Source organism: Larus michahellis, chromosome 2 (assembly GCF_964199755.1).
Source record: "Larus michahellis chromosome 2, bLarMic1.1, whole genome shotgun sequence".
Taxonomy (NCBI): Eukaryota; Metazoa; Chordata; class Aves; order Charadriiformes; family Laridae; genus Larus; species Larus michahellis.
In genome coordinates this window covers 165,345,829-165,358,487 of record NC_133897.1, presented here as the reverse complement: position 1 = coordinate 165,358,487, position 12,659 = coordinate 165,345,829, and the positions used below count along the sequence as shown (strand labels likewise).

The following is a 12,659-nucleotide window of genomic DNA, read 5'->3' as shown; positions in this document are numbered from 1 at the left end:
CGCCACGTCTACACGTCTTTTAAATACCTCCAGGGATGGAGACTCAACCACTTCCCTGGGCAGCCTGTTCCAATGCTTGACAACCCTTTAGATGAAGAAATTTTTCCTACTATCCATCTTAAACCTCCCCTGGTGCAACTTGAGGCCATTTCCTCTTGTCCTATCGCCTGTTACTTGGGAGAAGAGACCGACCCCCACCGCTCTACAACCTTCTTTCAGGTAGTTGTAGAGAGCGAGAATGTCTCCCCTCAGCCTCCTTTTCTCCAGGCTGAACACCCCCAGCTCCCTCAGCCACTCCTCACAAGACTTGTTCTCCAGACCCCTCACCAGCTCCGTTGCCCTTCTCTGGACCCGCTCCAGCACCTCAGTGTCTTCTGAGATTCTCTAAGTATCTGCTGATGCTGGTGTTCACCAGCTGGCATTAAAGAAAGCAGCGTTTTTAAAAAGGAGGCATCTCAATAAATTATGTTCCATTTCAATGAATTACTTCTTTGGAGTCTTTCATGAATAAAAGAATTTACAAGCATAAAAACTGACATTTGCTCGTTCTGTCATCTGACATTTTCACAAGCTGGGTACGAACCAGTTGAGAAGGCGAAAGCAGGTTTTAGAAGTCCGGCAGGAACGAAAATCCATGAAGGCAACGGCCGGCAGGCGGCAGGTTGGTGCGGCCGGGTTGGTCTCTGCAGCGAGTGAAACGTCACTAACAGCGCTTGTGGGTCTCTGCACAGAGAAATCTTTTTAATTCAGTAAATAATTCCTTTCGCTTACCCTCAGCAGCCAGGGGAGGAGATAAGGAACCCGAAAGTTACAGACGAGGGGCTCAGAGGAGGACGCGTTGCCAGCAGAAGCCGGTTTTAGAAAGGAGAGTACGTAGCGAGGGAAATCCAGGCAATTATTCTCCGTAGCACTCAGACAGGACGCAACTCAGTGCCAAACATCATCGTCTCGTATCGCGTTATCAAGTTACACAGGAAAAAGAACACGGTACAAAGAGAGGCCGGAGCATCAATATAGTATTTAATATTCTTAAATGGCAATAAAAAGGTAAAATTTCAGTTGCCGTCGTATGATAAAAGCTTTCATCCGCACACGGAAATAGTCAGAAATATTACACAGAGTGTATTTCCAGTAGTTTACACTATTCTACACTGGTTTATATTTATTTTAAAAAGTAGCAGCCCGTTTTTTCCTTCTGTTTACAGTATTTTAAATATCGCGTTCCACTTTGTGCTGATACAGATAGAACTATTCTGCACAGATTTATTGCTTTACTCGGAGATAATTGCCATCAATGGAAAAAAAACAACGGACATCAGGAAGTGCTCGGGGAACGGTGCTCAAGAGAGTCCCTGAGACTGCAACCCGGTGACGCTCACTGCAGCAATTAAGGAGTAGTTTGATGACTCTGACGTACTTAAAAATTAAGCAGATTCTACAGAAAATAACAGCAGTTCCCGTGATTACAGAAACGGCGTCCGCAGGGAGGAGCGGCAGAGGTTTGTTTGCGCAGTAACAGAAAGGGTGCTTCCAAAAGCAAGGCTAATATATACGAAAATGAAATAAATTAAGTGCTTCAGAAGGAAAAAAATATAAAATAAATGAGTGTCACAAACTGTTACAAATGCCAAGTGCCGGGCATTGTTTTTAAAGGAAAGACAAGTTTAAAAACAGTCATTAAGAATATCCAAGTATCTTGTTCCACCAGCAGGGAGCTTTCAGCGCTATCCGGGAGAGCCTGTCCGTGTCTCCATGTTAAATACTACAGCACCATAAATATCCATCCGGGGGTAATGGACAGTCTTCCCGGATAAATCCAGCTGCCAGTTCACAAAGATACTCAGCACTTACAGTAACTCCAACAAACGCACTTAGATTTTTCTTTTCGGTGACCGTTTCCAGCTATTACAGGCTGTAAAGATGATATCGAATTGCATTTTTTAGGCAACCCACGCCACGGAAGAGCTCCAGTGGAACGACTGAGCTGGTTTCGGCTCTCCCAAGGCAATCTGCACCCGCAGCCTGGCTGCAGCCCTGAGCCTTCACAGCAACACACGTCAAGTTTAAAGGCAGCGACCCCTCTACTCACATCTCCGCTTCTTTATCAAACGTGCAAGAGCAGCACAACGTGCAAGGAGAGATCCACTTCTATTTCGATTTTCTACAACAATGTAGGTACTAAAATAATAAATACCAAAAAATAACACTGAGAGGTTGGTTGAAATATACGCAAAATGCTGGAGTGAACACAGCCTGAGGTTCTTCACTTTTTTCCAGCCCAGGTAGACAGATTTTGGTTAGTTTAACTATTCAGCTTTCCAGATGGCAATCTTCCCTTCGTCCTTTCCAGAGCCGCTGAGGACGTATCTGTCCTCTGCCGAGCACAGCGCCTTTACTGTATCGGCATGGCCAACCAACTCCTTCTCCACAGTCTTCTTCTCAGCACTGATCACGTAGATCTTCCCTTTGCTTTTGCCTTGTGATCTTCCACTGCTGCCAACCCACATCTGGAGGAAAAACCAAACCAAACCACAATCATTTTCGTGGGTTTTCCATTTCAGTTCCCAAGTCTAACCAAGGGCTGAATACACAGAAAGCTTCCCTATTTCACAAGGCACTTCACAAAGTCATTTCTGAGGAAGGAAGGAGGGAAAAATCTGAGAAAAAGATTCAGAAAGTTGCTTTCCCAACAGATATATATTCGTATGTATTTGCAAATTAACCCTAAACCTGCCCATCTAGTATGTCAACTACAATCATCTGCAGAGCTACTGATACCATGCAGGAAGAGCAGGTACACAGCCTGAGGCTGATAACGACAGGGACACAAGATGCTGAGGTCGGAAGCCGTTGGCTCCTTTGGTCTCTGTAGACTTAGGAATGTGGTAACCAAACAAGAAAAAGGTCACCTACAAAACCAGGCCAGCTAATTGGCATTTATTGTTTGTCTATTAACCTCTTCCAAGGCTTAAGTCTCAGGAGCCCTGAGATTAGATATCAAGGGAGCTAAAATTGCAGTTTCTACGGTTCCCTGAAAATGTCAATGGCTAATAAAAGTCATCGCGCATTTAATTACTGACGAGGCTTTTGGCTTGACGTGCATTGTGGGGTATACCTCTAACTGCCAGCCGTGTTGGGCAGTCGTTAGCTTCTCCGATTTCAAAGAGGAATCAACGTTTCAAACCACTGCGTATGCAAACACCCAGTAAGGAAGCTAACCGACGACAGCCCATGGGAGCTGCAAACAAGCAAAACTTCAGTAAAGAATTCCACAACAGGTAAAAACAGTCCAAATGTCTCTCACCTGATTTTTAACTCTTATCATACAAGTAATCTCAGAGCAATCTTGAAGATGAATCTTTTGAGGTGCACTTGTAACGTCTCTGGTGTTCCAAATATACAGGTCGCTACTCCCTGAATAAGACGCCCACACTTCGTCTCGCTAAAGCAGAGAAAAATACGTTTAACGTGAGCACTGCTGACAGGACGTATATTGCGATAAGTAACTATGGCTTGTAACGCCACTTAGTCATGCTTCATTTAGACAGTTTAAATGCAATACCTCAGGGAAGAGCTGGAAGCAGAGAAAATAGGAACACACATCCTTCAGGTGATGCTCAATTTTCATCTGTAGTCGAAATTCATGAGCTGACATTGCAAGTATGCAACTTCCAGTGCCTTCAATATTAAAGATAAAGAATTAGTAACAGGAGCGCCTACTTCCTCCACCTCTATAAACAATGGAGAAAAAAGGCAAAATGAAATGGATGCACCTAACAACTGACTTGTTTCTCAATCAGCAGCGACATCTTTGAGATATTTCTTCCCGGTTTTCACAGTATCTATCTTTTAGATCTGTTCTTTCTCCAAACACTGGTTGCTATTCTGCAGCACATACAGCTGTTAGTTTAGAGTCCAAAAACGATGAGAGGAGAGGGAACAAACTCCTTAAAGTTAGGACATCTCAGACTTAGGTTGTCAAGTACACCTTTATTTTCATCTACAGAACTGAGACTAAGTGTCCATGCTCCAAAGCTAACAGGGCTGAATCCTTAACCCACCACAGCAATAGCAGCATCCAGACTGCCCAACCGCAGGACCAGGGATTTCCCAAGGTTTTAGCTTATATTCTATTATGATATGTTTGGATCCAGGATCTTGTGTATGGCAGTACTGAGAACCAGTGCAAAATTCTTGAACTGGTCACCATTTATGAAACAACTTCAAGATGATCTTTTACCCCAGCGCAAAGCTTTACTTCATGCACCTGAACTCCTACAGAGGGGATGACATTTCTGGGAGCGGCCAAAATGCAGGTCTGGGGATTGCCAAGTCAGACCAATACCATAAAGTCTAGCTGAAATACCAGCGGCGATTTACAACTGCTATTGCCCCTCTAAACGTTAAAATGACTTAAAAGTTTTCCATTACAATTTACAGGCATCGTGCCAGGGGAGGGCAGACAAATACAGAGTAGCCAGAAGTCACAGCATGGGCAGCACCTCCAGGAGTGGCCCCAGCTAGCCGTCTATGTAAGCGTTTTGGAGGCCTTACCTACAGAAGGCTGCTCAAACAGCCTCGGTGGAGACTGGGGGAAAAACAGCACGTACACAGATGTCTGAGTTTGAGATTAATGTATTCTTCTGTCTAATAAACCAGAGCATTATGAGAAAATGTAATTTTTTTTTTTTAAATTATTTGAGGAATGAACTCACAGCACCACAGCTGGTCATTATGGAGCTTGACAGAAGTGAGATTTTGGCACGGCAGCTGAAAGACGCGGTTAACTTTCAGAGTGCTGATGTTCCAAGCAATCACTGTTCCATCTAAACTGCTTGAGTACGCTTCACTGTTGGTACAGATTAAAAAAATAACAACAACAGTACAGTGTACATTCCTGTTCAGAACAGAGTGCATACACAGAAGAGACCGACTTGCAAAATAACCCGTTTTACAGTAAGCCAAATTAATGTTCTTATTTCAGAGACTGGAAGAGTAAAGCACAGTAATGGGTTCCAACAGAAAATGGACTGAAGTCCAAAAGGCTTCAAGGCCAGATACTATCATTACTTTAATAACAAGCGATTAGTCTGCTTCAATTCTTTTAAAGAAGGTGACCAGAGTCTTGAGTGGACAGGAGTATGTCTATCCTGTGCCCATCAAGATGCGTAGGGAAGGATCTAAGCTTCTTTTCTCCCCTTGCTATATTCTCTGTAGCTGGCTCTAGACAGCTGAAAGTGCAGTTAGAGCAACCAACAGCTCTGGGTTGCAGCCAGGCGTCCAACTTTCAAGCAGCTTATGTCTCCTATTGGAATCAAAGTATCCTAGCACAGGTATTTTTTTTCTTCTTCTTAAGATTATACTTTACAAACTCTGTATCACTGGAAACTCTTCAGGCTAATTCAGAGTTCGAAGTGAATTAGCGCACACATTACATCGTGCATGAGGACTGAAGTGCAACAAAAATTTTCCCCATGATTCTCCTGATCATTGTTGCCTGTTGGATTCTCTCCCTTTTTCTCTCAAGTTAGGACAAAGATATCTCAAAACTGTTCTTCTTTGCTACTGCTGTGGCAGTGTACCCTCCCCTGGCACTCCCTTCCCACTTAAGCCATAACCACCAGTGGGGGTCGCGATGGCTGCATCCAGCTTACTCTGGACTTTGGGGGATGACGCGTGGCAACACGGTAGCCAAGGGCTGTCTGGAACAGTGACCCAGGTGTCCCGCTGGTATGCAAATATGCCTATAAGTTAATCATCTTACTCTATAAATAGCGGACAGCCCAGGGTCTGTTGAGCTCTCCTGCACGGCAGCGGGCTGCACATTGGGGCTCTCCTCGAGTAGGGACGCCCCTCAAGGTTACTGCTCGAGGCTGAGAGATTCTTTGCCGCAACAGATTCTTGGGAAGTGACTGATAGCACGCTAAGCTTTTAAATCTTAGCTAAGGGATAAAAAGGACTGATTGTGCATATATAATCCTTTACACATAAACTGTTGACCAAATCTGGGATTAGGACTGGATCCAGCTGCACCTAGACTCCTCTCTCAGGAGTTTAGAAAGCCAGGGGGTCCTTTCTGGACCTTGACTCAATGGGAGGATGTCCCAGACAGTTCTGTCCTGCCCTGTCCTCCCTGCAGCAAATAACCAAGTGTGCCTTGCCATCGAATCTTGTTAAACTACTGTTGTGTTTACCATTGAACTTTGTTAACTCCCTGTTTAACAACAATAAAGTATATTGTTGCTTCTCTCTCCTATGAGCAAAGTGCATGATTCCATCCGCAACAACTGCACCCGAGAAAACAAATTATGCTATCCCCCTTTTTCTAACCTTTAACATCTGTTGTCTTCAGATGACAAAACCTTTTTTCAGAAGGTTCCAACAACACCTAAGCAAATTATCCCTGAAACCCAGTTACACCTGCTGCGCCACTGGCAGAGCTGCGGCTGATGTCCGGTCTGGCCTGGGAGTTGCCATTCCCATGGGAAGACAGCAGGTTAAGGCCTCCAGCCAGCGCTCTTCCCAGTGCTACCAAAAGATCCAAAGTATTTTGCCTGAACAAAACCATAAATGCTTTATTTCTTTTACAAACAGGCAGGAAAAACCCAGAACCATGTTGTAAACATGCAGTTGATGATGTGCTCAAAGCAAAACTGAAGTGGTCTTTAAACTCCCATCTGTATTGCTTCATTGTTGGATGCTGCCAATTCCTGGCTGCTCTCATCTTTGTCCAAAAAAGCATTCCTTTATCCTCTTTGTTCCAAAGTACATAACGCTCTTTTTTTAAAAAGGAAATTCTTAGGTTACCAAATACAATATGGGAGCTACAAAAACAGGCTAAATGAAGGCTTATGTTAGCAGGATAAGCCCCCTCCATTTAAAACAATAAATTCTTTCCAACATCTAGGAAAATCAGGCACTGGCTTCCAATATGGGCTTCTTTTCCTTGAGCACAAGTTAACTTTCTGGCTTTGTTTCGGTCTAATTAAAGCACAATACTGTATCATTTGGATCTTTAACTAGTCCTCTGCTCACTGCGGGCCAGATTCTCTAGGCTGGTGCATACTGTTCTAGCTACATATAATGGCTTTCCGTTTAACCACGGGAAGATTCTCCACATGTCCATGACTTCTCGGGGTACAGACGTCCTTCACATTTGCTTGTATATGTATTTTTAAGAAGAAAATGTTGTAATTAAATATACCTGGGTATCCCATTCTTCTTCGCCACAATGATGTCTGTAACATCAGAACGATGATCATTTAGTTGCTTATTACAAGACATACTGTGGGTGTTGATTATATAAATAATGGAGTCTTGAGAACCGATCCACACTTGACTCTGTTCTACCATGATCATACAAGTCTGGGGAGAAAAAGCAGGATTTGATAAAATCTAGAACAAAAATCACTCTTTAATGTAACATGGAAAAAGGCTATATTTAAATGCTACAGTTTTCTGGTGATTACCATAAGAGATCAAGACCCAGCGCTCCAGTATTCTATCCTTTGCTCTGCTCTATAAATAATGAGAGAGGACACATGTCTTTCTTTGCTGAGTTTATCCTTGAGTAAATAGGATTAATAATGTATCTTGGTAACTGACTCAAAGTTGTGTTTCCTGGCCCAAAGTAAGTTACAAAGGGCATTGGGGAAACCACAGAAGTTACTGTATTTCTCTCTTCTGGATTGCAAGTCATCCTGACCATCTGAACAAAACACATTTCTAGTTCAGTTAGAAGTAGTGTCTAAGAACACTGTCTTCTACTCTACTGTCTCTGGAACATCCTTCCCCCATTCAGAAGTTCTTTATTTCTCTCCCTCCCGAGTCCCATCAGTTCCAAAATTTCTTCCTCTCTTCTTCAGAATAGGTTGGTATCCAACTCTTCTCTTGGATTTCCATCTTCCCTCCACCCAGCTCTTTACCATCAGCTTTACCACTCCCTTTCTGACCGTCTCCCACACTCATCCACAGTGATGTTTCTCAGCTTTCACACAAGTGACCTATCCGATCCCTTTTCCTGCGTGTTCTCTCTACTGCGTGTTTTTCACTCAGTCTGCAGCTCTGGTTCAACTTCCCCTTCCATCAAGAGAGTTATTCTTTTCAGGTGGTCTTCCACAAGCAACTCTTTAACCTGCTGGTCGAATCATCTTCTTTTAGATCTCTCTTTCAGTATCATCCACCTGGTTTCCTTACACATTTCCCCAATTTCCAGTTCTTTAGAGCACAAGTGACTTTTCATCCATTCTTAGGGCTCATCTCATCTTCTCTTATATTGATTCTCTCCATTATTCTTTCTCCTCAACTGTTTCAAACCCACCCTCCTGCCCCAAGAAGCCATGCCGTCAGGCCAGCAAGCCCTCCTGATATCCAGTCCATCACTTCCACCAGCTGATTTGTTTCGTTATTAATTCATTTTCTCTCCTTTCTGTTTTTCTCAAAGATCTCCATTTCTCCAAGTTAACTGAAGCCCAGACAACTCAAATGTCTGCCTACAACTTCTAAGGAACGACTATGATTCAGGGTCATCCAGGCTATAACAACAGAAACACCAAGCTAAAGCAGCAATTGCAGTACGCGTGTCAGTCTTACCAGTTTAGAGCGGCCCATTTTGAAACAGTGTTGTTGAATAGACCAGGTAGATGCGTCAAAGACGACCACTTTCCCCTCATTTAAAGCACACCATAGTTTTGGATGAGCATTGCCAGGTCTTTCTGAAGGGTCAAGATGCCCTAAAAATGAAGTAGGGAAGATGAAAGTGGTAAAAGAACATAAACCACTTTTGGAGACAAGTGGGGAAAACATTATTAGGCAGAGCAGCTTTCTAACAAAACGCATCTGTGTTCTGCAACTTGCATCACCAGTTAATGAATGACACATTTTTCACAAAGGATTTGTGCTCATTCTCATCTATTTCTTGAGCTTATCTTATGGTTTAATCTTACACTTCAAAGATATTCAGAGCAGAGATAATGTTTTTCATTGATGACTAAGTATTTAGCTAACTGGGACTGCAGGGAGGCTTTTAAGCCCTATGAAATACAACTAATAAATCCACTCAATCTCCTCTATTAGAGCTCCACTTAGAAGCCTCGCACTATAAAGGAAGGAAAGCACCACTGAACCCACCACCCACCCAACCACCTACAGTTGTTCCTGCCCACTTTCTTAACGTTAGAATTCTACTAGCTTTCCCCTTTTGTCTCAAATTGCCCAAATACTAGGAATTACGTATGAACTTACATCAGAAGACTAGTAAGATTATGAAGTTAAGAGTTAGGAACTTCCAGAACTAACATATCTGCTACCTAAATTCATGCCCATAGCACACAGTCTTTAACTTCTCTCTCTTTTTTTTTTTTTCGCCAATGCTTTTTGAATTAGTCAGATAAAAATGTGCCAAGTATCACACAAAAGCTCACAAGAAAATTTATAATGCTTTCTTCAGGGATCGACTTAAAATTGCATGCGATGAATAGTACATTAGGTCACATACTACACAGTGAGAGTCACGGGCATATAGGTCTGGCTGGGATTTCAAGAGGTGGTACACTATTCGTTGCACTGTGGATCAACCAAACACCCCCGTATGACTCTACTGAAAAAATAAAAAAATAACAATGAATATTGATCAACGGTGGAGCATCATTCATCCACCCTGCTCAATAAATGAAGCAGAAGTCTTAATGGGAAATCAGCACATTAACACATAATTGAAGTCTATTATAAGGCATATACACACAGGAAGACAAATTAAGACTGTGAAAACTATGCCTTGGAGTATCTTAATATGCAATGTTACTGTTCTTTTTTAATGATTTTCTGGTTTAGTATTCAACACACAACCAAAGCATGTCAGAATGTGAACAAAAGCAGACAGTCATAATACCAGGTGTTATGAGATAACATGCTTTACAGGCTAATTAAAGCTGGGCTAACATAAAGAAAGCAATACATCATCTTACCTGGAGTATAAAGCAAGACATCTATTGCCTGTGGAAATGTCTCATCAGCTGAGGGGTTGATCTTATGCTTTAAGGTCTCTGAAGTTGTTTTGGGGACCATCATAGGCACTAAAATAGATTTTTAAACAGTCATGAAGTGCACACTTATGCCTAAGATCCAAGACACAGATCTATAATTCTTATGAAATAAGAATTCTGCACCATGTATTCACATTTCTCATTTTTCTTTCCCTCTAGCCTTAGCCGACTAGGAGAGCCAAACACCATTGCTATGAATTCTGGCAGCAGAAGCAGGCATACAACACCCAAGCACTCCAAACAACCAAAACAAAAATACAGCATCCGACGCGGGGACAGACATACCAACTAAGGTTCTGAGGCACAGAAGCAAAAAAAAAAAAAAAAAACCACCACCAAACCCATAAGCTTTCTATTAATACTATTTAATCAACTACATCCGTGAAAGTGAAATCAGACTAACATATTTTTATATTTCTACAGATAATCAGTTTGAAACCAGAATATAAACAGAAAGAGCTGAGACAGATGATGCAATAACAGCAGGTTTCATAGCTTTGCTACGTGACTGACCTTCATTTTTCATCCTGTCAAAATAAGACAGTTTAGAGGCTGCGTATATGGTTTTGGAGGACTGCAGGGCACCAACTACAGCATCCATCAGGAGAACGTTTGTCAGTGCTTGCTGAATATACTGAGGATCCTAAAGACAAAAATCTTACTGTAGTTTATCTATTGTTCATTATTCTTACAAGTCTCCATGTTCAACACTCACAACGTACGTCATGCTTAGCACAAGCACTAGCCAGTTGCTGCGCCGCAGCATAATTCATGCTACTTGCAGTCAAACCCCGCTCCCACATCACACGTTCCGCTCCCAAGCAAGGTCATGGAGCCAGGAGCCAGCGTGAATTCATTACACTGAAAGAAGTATTTCAGATCTGGCACAATCTTGATACAGGAGGTGCAAATGAAATCACATGAACGGCACTGATGAAAAACATGCAGTGGACACAGGATGGATATCCATTTTCAGGATGGATCTTTCTTCATGGGAGAGGAGTACACATTATGGTTCATCTTGGCTAAAATGATTCAAATCTGGCTAAAATGATTCAAATCCTTCCTTAAGAACCACCAAGCTACATTTCCACTATTAAATTCAGCCGTCGTGAAGAATTATGTGGTTTAAATGGAAACCCTGCTCGTATGATCCTTTTTCTCAAGGTTTCTGTGGCAGAAGACTACATCTTCATCTATTCATTGAAAGGATCTACAGCCGGCAGGGTTCCAGAATGGCAAAATTCTTTCTACGCGTTATACTTCCAAGCAAGGTGGGGAAAATTATGTTAGTTAGGATCGCTATTCTCATACATTGTGAACTCAAGAAACTATTTCACAGAACTAGTGAATAAATGAAAAGTTCCATGCCAATGAATGACAAAAAATATCATATTTTTTTAGTGTAATCTTTTTTTTCTTGTTTGTATTATTCCAGAAGTGTTATACTTAGAAGTAACAACAAAAATAAAAGTTTATTACTTAGCTATTGTTTGCTGAAACCTCGAAATTCTAAGATTGAGGCGTTATTTATTTAGAAGAGAGACAGAAAGCACATACTTCCTACTTATTTGGTTAGAAATTCCCATATTTATACCTTGTGGTCATCCGCCATTTTCTTTCCAGCCCACATTTCTTTCACTATCAGGTACCAGAGATCACACTCAGTTTTAAGGTTAGCTTCAAAGACTTCTTTTTTAGATAATGTTTTAATCCTCAGAGTAGGTATTCTCAAAAGAAGGAAAGCTACAGTCGTGCTCTTAACATCCTGGGAATGCAGGGAAACAAAGAAAGCAAGGAAGATACAGCATGCAATCACAGATAAGGTGCAGTACTCATCCTACAGGGCAAATTTCTCTATTTATAACTACAGCTAATGATTTCAATTGTCCGTACACACCATTGAGCAGAGATGGTTTTCCGAAATACACGTTTCAAACAACATCATACAGACTTTGCTACACAGCGGGTACAGGCTGGCTCGCTGACACCACAGTCTAATAAGCACACTTACATTATTAAACTTCTCGAGCTCTGTATCCCACGTGCTGTGCTTTGCACCTTTCTGTTCATCTAGAAGTTATGACCTCTACATTTTTATTCTATGTCATCCCAGCGCCTGGTAAACCATCCTCCATCAGCCCTGAAATTCTTGGTCCAAAGACCCAGAATTTTATCTAGTCACTCGTAAGTTACTGACTTCAAAGGTGTTCCCTACACTCCTTACTGAAACTTTAAGTTGAGAGACAGATCTCTGCAGCACATAACACGGCCTATATCCATGGGCATGCAAGAGAACAAGAAGTTACTTGATGCTCACCTCTATGTCCCTGAAAGAAGCAATCTGGATATAACCAGGACGTCCTCCTTCTGTCAAAAGGAACAAGCGCTTTTGGGTCAGAGCTATTTTTCCTACGCCATAGTTAGTTTTAACTGAGCAGGATAACTTGTAGACACATTCATTTTTATCTAGATGCTCTATTACTGTTGGTGGCAGGTTCACCTCTTGAGCTTCTGCTTCAGTTTCTTTCCAGTAGTTGTAGAAATCTCTGAATGTTTCAGGATCAATCTGTTTCTGCTGTCCTAAAAAATATTTAAAACTTATTTAATGTGAGA

General features: G+C 41.9%; 1 protein-coding gene across 3 annotated transcripts in view; it reads right to left on the bottom strand.

Annotated features, from left to right (window-relative positions):
• Positions 1 to 1,000: 1,000 nt before the first annotated feature.
• Positions 1,001 to 12,659, bottom strand: part of DENND3 (DENN domain containing 3) — a 39,035-nt gene continuing 27,376 nt past the window's right edge. For 2 of the 3 annotated variants that reach the window (XM_074577929.1, XM_074577928.1), the window contains exons 14-23: positions 12,364 to 12,626; positions 11,641 to 11,811; positions 10,557 to 10,686; positions 9,966 to 10,073; positions 8,593 to 8,732; positions 7,205 to 7,365; positions 4,716 to 4,849; positions 3,563 to 3,678; positions 3,305 to 3,442; positions 1,001 to 2,507 (exon numbers count right to left, since the gene is read on the bottom strand). In XM_074577929.1, coding sequence (XP_074434030.1) covers positions 2,307 to 2,507; positions 3,305 to 3,442; positions 3,563 to 3,678; positions 4,716 to 4,849; positions 7,205 to 7,365; positions 8,593 to 8,732; positions 9,966 to 10,073; positions 10,557 to 10,686; positions 11,641 to 11,811; positions 12,364 to 12,626 — 1,562 coding nt within the window. In that variant the 3' untranslated portion in view covers positions 1,001 to 2,306. The remainder of the gene's footprint in view (positions 2,508 to 3,304; positions 3,443 to 3,562; positions 3,679 to 4,715; positions 4,850 to 7,204; positions 7,366 to 8,592; positions 8,733 to 9,965; positions 10,074 to 10,556; positions 10,687 to 11,640; positions 11,812 to 12,363; positions 12,627 to 12,659) is intronic. The other variant, XR_012585816.1, reaches the window with a different exon arrangement.